Genomic DNA, 7,815 nt, shown 5'->3' on the forward strand with positions numbered 1-7,815 from the left:
AATGATTGGGTTTAGATCTAAAGTACATGGAAGGAGGATTGGAAGACGTTTCACCTTGAAGGTTCTAGGATCTGTAAGTCCCTGCCTGAAAGGGCGTAAAAGCAGATACTTGAAGAGATGCAACCTGCATTATTATGGTTTAAGAGGTGGAAAAAAGGATTATGCAAATCTCTCTTTTTGGCTGGCACAGACATTAGGGACCGAAAGGCCTCTTTCTGTCCTGCAAATGTGAATGATATGGTGATTCAATGAGTTCTGATGAATTTCAACCCTGTGTCTGGGACTTTTTTTTAGTCATCCTATACAAGTTAACATCCACGTTTTCATATCTGCAAACGAGATCAGAATCAAAATACTGAAATAGAGTCCGGTAGCTGGAGGTGATCAATTCACGGCTGATGGACATTGTGGAGGCGAAATAAATGACCGTCGATTCATTGCAGAGATGTTGGAGCGTCTTGAGAATTAAAGGAAGACTTGAACGGTTGTACACGATATCCCCACCCAAGATGTAGTCGTAGTCGGATGGAAACTGTGATTGGTCCAGCCCCCAGGAGAGGGCGCGGATTTGGACGCGAGATTTCATGGAAGACGGGATATTGGCGGAGACGTTCAGTTCGATTTGCTGCAGGAGCTGCGGATTGTCTGTTATAGTGACATCTCCACCTGAAAGGGGAAGATTAGAAAAGGAACCGATTTGATTAGTTGGATCCGCGGGAATATGATCACGCCCAAAACGGTGGTCCTGGGAAATACCGACACACATATGGCCCGGAGAAGGAAGGGAAAGGGCAGGCCAGGAAAGTGGCCAATGAGAAGATCCGATTCTTGTCAGTGCGCAGCCGTGCGCAGAGGATGTCAATTGTATGAGCGTTTAAATTAAACGTTACAGCGTTCAATACTGCTATTCCCTCGCGGCCGCTGGATTTGTTAGTTAACTTTACAGTAACCTGCTCCAGAATTTAAAAAGGGCATTGCTGAAGTGCCCACTCTGCATTCCGTTCACTCCATCTCATGACAACATAAAATGCAAAAAAATCGGCTTGCCCATATTAGTTTTGACCTTTTCAATTGTTGTCCACTTTTGGACAGGCTTTCGTAGGAAAAGTTTCCAAATTTCCATGACGATAGATTTTGCAACAAAAGATATTGTGAGTTTAGCCTAAATTGTTGACCTCAAACTTGTCGGATTTCACTCCGGATTCCACTGGCAGCCGCGCCTTCGACTCCCCAGAATGTAAACTTCTCTCGTTAAACATCTCTGTCTCTGTGTCCAAAGTTAAAAATCACACACCAGGTTATAGTCAAACAGATTTAATTGGAAGCACTAGCGCTGGTCCGAAGGTTAGTGCTTCCAATTAAACCTGTTGGACTATAACCTGGTGTTGTGTGATTTTTAACTTTGTACACCCCTGTCCAGCACCGGCATCTCCAAATCATGTCTCTGTTTCGCTTTCTTCTGGGAGGCGCGAAATCTACCGCATCATTTATCTTAGAAGCGCATATGGCGTTAAAGATGTTTGACAAATGGAAGTTGATCTTCTCATGACAGAAAATGATGTTTCTTTATATAAACGAATGGACTGTTTTTACAATGTAAACAACTGAATTGTTCACACCGCCACCGTTGACAGTGGACCTTTAGATCATCAGACATAGGAGCAGAAGTAGTCCGTTGAGTCTATCGAATTTGCTCCGCTATTCAATGAGATCATGATCACTTCATCTTCAACTCCACATTCTTGCATTTTTCCTAATAATCCTCATTCTCTTGTAGATCAAAATTCTGTACATCCCAGCCTTGAATATTTCTAAACACTCAGCCTTCGCAACCCTCTGCTGTAGGCGCTTCAACAGATTCACGACCGTCTTAGAGAAAAAAAATTATCATGTCTGTCTTTGATGTATAATGCCTTACTATGAGATTGTCCCCTCTGGTCGGAGAGTGTCCCACAAGGGAACAACCTTTCCACTGCCCCTGTCGGTTTCCTGCAAACCTTGAACGTTTCAATAGACGCGCCATTCAACATGATCATGACTGGTCATCCAATGCAGTACCCTGTTTCTGCTTTCGCCCCAAAAGCTATGATTCGTTTCGTTTCGCCCTAAGGACTATATCTAACACCTTCTTGTAAACATGCAACGCATTTGCCTCAACCATTTTCTATGGCAGAGAATTTCACAGGTAGGCCCACTACACGCTGGGTGAATAGACCCATCCTAAGTTGTGTCCTTAGACTGTGTCTGCAGTCCTCTGTCATCAAGGACATCTGAAGATTGATCAGTTATTATTCGCTTGGAATCATAGGAACCAAAATCGACTCTACATCAATTCTTGTTCAGTTTAATAAACAGCTGTTTGATAGCTAGCAACGCTACATCTCGTAATATATCATTCTTTAAAGTACCCTCCGAATATTGCTGATGCAGATTAAGATTTATCTTGCTGCCCCATTTGTGTGCGGACCCATTCCACTCACCGAGAAGGACTGTTAAAATGCTCAAAATCCCAGTGCCCGCTCCCAGTTCAATCACTTTCTTGTGCGAGAAATCCATCTTCTGTTCCTCAAAGTACTGACACAAACCAAGACCCTAAAAAAAGCAACCGAAATTTTAATTGTTACGTCCATGCGGGCCTACCAAAAAAAAGTAGTGAAACAGCATCAATCGGTCTCTTTCACGACTCTGGGGAGGACAATTTCCCGTTAATTTGTTCCTGGGTAGAATCCCTATCAGGTATTCAGGGATCAGTGGGAGCATTGCTCAGACTGCTTACCTATTCGTTGCTACCTTGTGACAACCCAAGTGACTAAGGATATGAGTTGAAACTTTATTGCTGGAACAGCACAGCAGGTCAGGCAGCATCCAGGGAACAGGAGATTCGACGTTTCGGGCACAGGCCCTTCTTCAGGAATGAAGAAGGGCCTGTGCCCGAAACGTCGAATCTCCTGTTCCCTGGATGCTGCCTGACCTGCTGTGCTGTTCCAGCAATAAAGTTTCAACTTTTATCTCCAGCATCTGCAGACCTCACTTTCTCCACTAAGGATATGACCCAAACATTCTTGCCAAGTGCTTTACATCTTTCATAGTAGTTGGATTCAGTGCTCTTTATTTGATCCCCTCTGCATTGGCAAGACCAAATATAGACTGAGTGAATGTTTTGTGAAACATCGCCATTCCGATTGTAAGCATGACCGTCAGCTTCCTATCCTTTGTTTTTTTCAACTTTTAACATTGCTCCCTTTCTAACCTTTATGACCTCGGCATCCTGCAGTATTTCAGAGTTTCAATGCAAGTTTAAGCAATCACATCTAATTTTTCCTTCGATGCTTTAAAGCCTTCTAGATTACCCATTCAGCTTAACAAAATTACATCATGATCTCTGCCTTGATCGTGTTCCACCGTTTTCGTTTATTATGGTTTTCTGAGATATTTATTAATTTGGTTCTACATTTACATCCAGTCACGTGATCAGAACTTCTTTTTCGTTGTCCATGACCACTCCCTTTAGCGTTTGTGCCATGAAATGTTTGCCATTTAATTTCTCCCGCCCCCAGTCTATCTCTCCTTCTTAAGGTCTCCTTTTACTTGCTGAAAACCTATTACACACCCGCACTTCCTCAACTCTGGTGAAAGGTGGTACACCCGCAAGATTAAGTCTGCTTTTAGAGTCATAGAATCTTAGATGGCTACAGCATGGAAACAGTCCCTTCGGCCCAACTTTTCCATGCCGCCAAGTTTTCACAACGAAACTAATCCCATTTAGCTGCGTTTGGTCCCTATCCCTCCATATCTATCCACTCCATATACCTGCCTAAGTGTTAAATCAATGACGAAATTGTACTCGCTTCCATCACTTCCTCTGGCAGCCGGTTCCAGACACTCACCACCCTCTGTGTTTAAAAATGCCCCTCTGGATCCTTTTGTATCTCTGCCCTGTCAACTTAAACCTATGCCGTCAAGTTTTAGACACCCTTAAAACTGGGAAAAGATTTTGACAACCTACCTTATCTATGCCTCTCATTATTTTATAGACCTCTACAAGGTCAACTCCCAGTCACGTAATCCCCAGGGAAAAAATGTTTCAGTCGATCCTCTTCTTAGAACTCAAACTTTCCAGTCCAGGTAACATCCTGGTAAATATTTTCTGCACTCTTTCAACTTTAATAATATCGTTTCTCTCGCAGTGTGACCAGAACTGCATGCAGTATTCCAAATGTGGCCTCACCAATGTCTTGTAAAGTTGCAACAAGACATCCCAACCCCTATACCAAATACTCAGACCCGATGAAAGAAAGCATGTCGAAAGTTTTTTTCATCACCCTGTCTATAAGTGACTCCACTTTCAAGGAGTTGTGAGCCTGTACCCCTAGATCTATTTGTTCGTTAACTCTCCCCAGCGCCCTACTCATAACTGTGGAAGTTCTTGCCAGGTTTGACCGACCAAAATGCAGTGCCTTACATTTATTAAAATTAACCTCCATCTGCCATTCCTGAGTTCACTGGCCCAGTTGATCAAGATCTCGCTGCGTTCGCACATAACCTTCTTCACTATCCACTATACCACCAATCTTCGAGTCATCCACAAATTTACTAACCATACCTCCTAAATTCGCATCCAAATCATCTACATAAATGAACCATCCACCAATCCCTGTGGTACACTGCTGGACACAGTCCTCCAGTCTGAAAAGCTAGCGTGTATCACCACTCTCTATTCAACCTTCAAGCTAATTTTGTATCCAATTGGTTAGCTCTGCCTGGATCCTGTGAGATTTAACTTTACTCAACATGCTATATCCTGTCACAGGTCTTGCTAACGTTCATGCAGACAACGTCCTTTTCTGCCCTTATTTATGTTCCTGGTTTCCCACGCACAAAGCCATGCTAACTATCCCAAATGAGTCCTTGCCGCTCGAAGTGCCTGTAGATCCTGTATCCCAGAATCCCCTCTAGCAACTTACTCAGCACAGACGGTAGGCTCACAAATCTGTAGTTCCCAGCATTTTTTCCGTAGCCTTTCTTAAATTATGGCAAAATATCAGCCGCCTTCCAATTTTCGGGCATTTCACCCATGATACAAATATCTCTGCAAGGGACTGCGTAATTTCCCCCCTAGCCTCCCTGGGATACTTCAACATGTCCAGAGGATTTATCTACCTTAATGTGTGTTTTATGACTTCCAACACCTCCTTCTGTAATGTACACTGTCTTTAAGGCATCACACTTTATTTCCCCACGGTTTTTAGTATCCACGCCTTTTTTGATTGAAAATACTGATGAGAAATACTCAGTTAGAATTTCACCCACCATATGTGCCTCTGCACATAGTCAACCTTATTGAATTTTAAGAGGCCTTACTCTCTTCCTAGTTACGGTTTTGCACTTCATGTACTGGTAGAATCTGTTGGGATTCTCCTTTACCTTATCTGTCAAACCCATATCGTATACACTTTTAGCCCCCTTGATTTCTCTTTTAAGTTAAAAATCACACACCACCAGGTTATAGTCCAACAGGTTTATTTGGAAACACTAGCTTTCGGAGCGCTGCTCCTTCATCAGGTTGTTGTGGAGAATAAGGCTTATTCTCCACAACCACCTGATGAAGGAGCAGCGCTCCGAAAGCTAGTTTTTCCAAATAAACCTGTTGGACTATAACCTGGTGGTGTGTGATTTTTAACTTTGTGCACCCCAGCCCAACACCGGCGTCTCCAAATCATATAATCCTCAAGGTATTCACTTCATCCCAACTGCCTATGCATGCCAAATGCCGCCTTATTTCACCAGGGCCTCAATAAATCCAGTCATCAATTGATCCCCTCGGCTTTGCTCAATATTTCCAATATTTCGTGTTTTTTGTTTCAGATTTGTAGCATCTTTGGCGGCTTCCTTTTGTATTTGTTATCAAAGGTGCGCTCTCCAGGCAACCACTTCTAGATCTGTTTCTTGGAAGCATGTGAATTTAGGGAAAAATAATTGGTCGCATCTCCATTCCCTTTACGGTGGACGAAGTTACCATAAGTTACCATGCTTTGTTAAATAGCCATGGTCATGAATACCCATCCATCAGTTCAAACACAGACATGAGACAGAGGATCAGATATTGGTGAGTTTTAGGAATCACAGTTCCAAAGATACCTGGCTTCCCCACGAACATTATATTCAACATAGATCGTGTCTTAAAGGAACACTAGCTGTTGCTGTCATTTCAATAGACAGACACTTCCTTAGGTTTACCACTCGCTCGGTGAAATAAAGTTCCTGCAGCTTTATGAAAAATCACCTCCAATCAACCACACGTTTTATCCCGCTGCAAAGATGCGTCAGAAGGCTCGTTGTGCTATGACATATAACATCGCGGTTATTATATATAAAGAAGTGTCAGTTGTAAGGGGAAGTATGACGTTGATAGCGAGGGTGCTGACGTTTTTGGCAACGAGCAAAGGAAGTAGCGTCAGTCTTCCCAATAGTTAACTGGTGGACAGGCTATAGTGGAGAATGCTGTGATCAAATACGTCAAAGGCGGATGGTAGCTGGAAAAGGACGAGAAGCAACTGCTTACCAGTGCCAGTGTCACACTATCATCTGTGATAAAAAGTGTGGTGCTGGAAAAGCATAGCTGGCCAGGCAGCATCCGAGGAGGAGGAGAGTCGACATTTCGAGCATAAGCTCTTCATCTTATGTTCCTCGCATGCCGCCTGACCGGCTGTGCATTTCCAACATCACAGTTTTTGACTCTGATCTCCAATATCTGCAGTCGTCACTTTCTCCCACTGTCATCTGTGTCTTTTATAAGACGAAGGATATTATTAAGCTGGAAAGGGTTCAGAAGAGATTTGTCAGGATGTTGTCCCCAACGGAGGGTTTGCCTTATAACTAAAGGTTGGATAGGCTGGGATGTTTTTCACAGGTGTGTAGGAAGTTGGGGAGTGACCTTATGGAGGTTTTATAAAATCATGAGGCGTATAGATAATGTGAATGGCAGGTCTCCTTTCCCTGGGTTGGGGGATTTCAAGACTGGGGCATATTTTTAAGGGGAAAAGAGAACGATTTTTAAAAGACGAGTTTTTTTTTACTCAGAGTGGTTCGTTTAAGAAATAGACTTTTAGTTGACGTGGTGGATGCAGATACAATTACAACATGTAAAAAACATTTGGATAAGTGCATGAACAAGACATGTTTGGAGGGATATGGGCCAGGCACTGCATGTGGACGAGATTAGTTTGTGATTATGGTCGGAGTGGACTGGTTGGATAGAAGGGTCTGTTTTCGTGCTGTATGATTCGATGACTCTGATCCTTAAAGTGCCAGAGTGACTTAAATGGAAGAATTTACACATGAAGGTCTGGGAAACATCGACATTAATTGACAATACGAAATTGCTATAAACTTACAGCATTCCAGACCATAGTTCCAAACTCTGTGTTAACTATCGGCTTCAAAGCAATTTCTAAAAGGAAACCGCATACGGGGTAGAAAAGCTTATACTTCAAATTGTCGGCTTCTATGAAAACTTCGGTCATTGGCTTCTTCAACACGGAGGCTATCTTGCTTTCTGACATCCTGGTGGATAATCCTGGATTTTCAACAACCCTTCAAGTTGTGGTCAGTGTACTGTTAGGTGTACTTGCACTCTCACTTGTAAGCTGTATTTATAAAGAAAATTTAAAAATAGTGAATTACAGCAGCTCCAAGTTCATTTTGACATTTTTCAACAGGTATAACACTTAGGTGCAGGTTCACTCTCCCTACAATCGCACTGGATTCCAGGTAGCGCAGTACTAGTTCCTCCCCTCTGCGCCAGAAGGTCCGGGT

General features: G+C 42.9%; 1 protein-coding gene across 1 annotated transcript; it reads right to left on the bottom strand.

The window, feature by feature from the left end:
- Positions 1–265: 265 nt before the first annotated feature.
- On the bottom strand, positions 266–7,562 carry LOC122555639 (EEF1A lysine methyltransferase 3-like). The gene is made up of 3 exons (XM_043701637.1): positions 7,395–7,562; positions 2,481–2,592; positions 266–666 (listed from the first exon to the last, which is right to left on the bottom strand). Exons 1-3 carry the CDS (start codon positions 7,560–7,562, stop codon positions 266–268), a joined length of 681 nt encoding a protein of 226 aa, XP_043557572.1.
- Between the last annotated feature and the right edge of the window lie 253 nt (positions 7,563–7,815).

The sequence above is a fragment of the Chiloscyllium plagiosum genome, chromosome 13 (assembly GCF_004010195.1).
Source record: "Chiloscyllium plagiosum isolate BGI_BamShark_2017 chromosome 13, ASM401019v2, whole genome shotgun sequence".
NCBI classification, from domain to species: Eukaryota; Metazoa; Chordata; class Chondrichthyes; order Orectolobiformes; family Hemiscylliidae; genus Chiloscyllium; species Chiloscyllium plagiosum.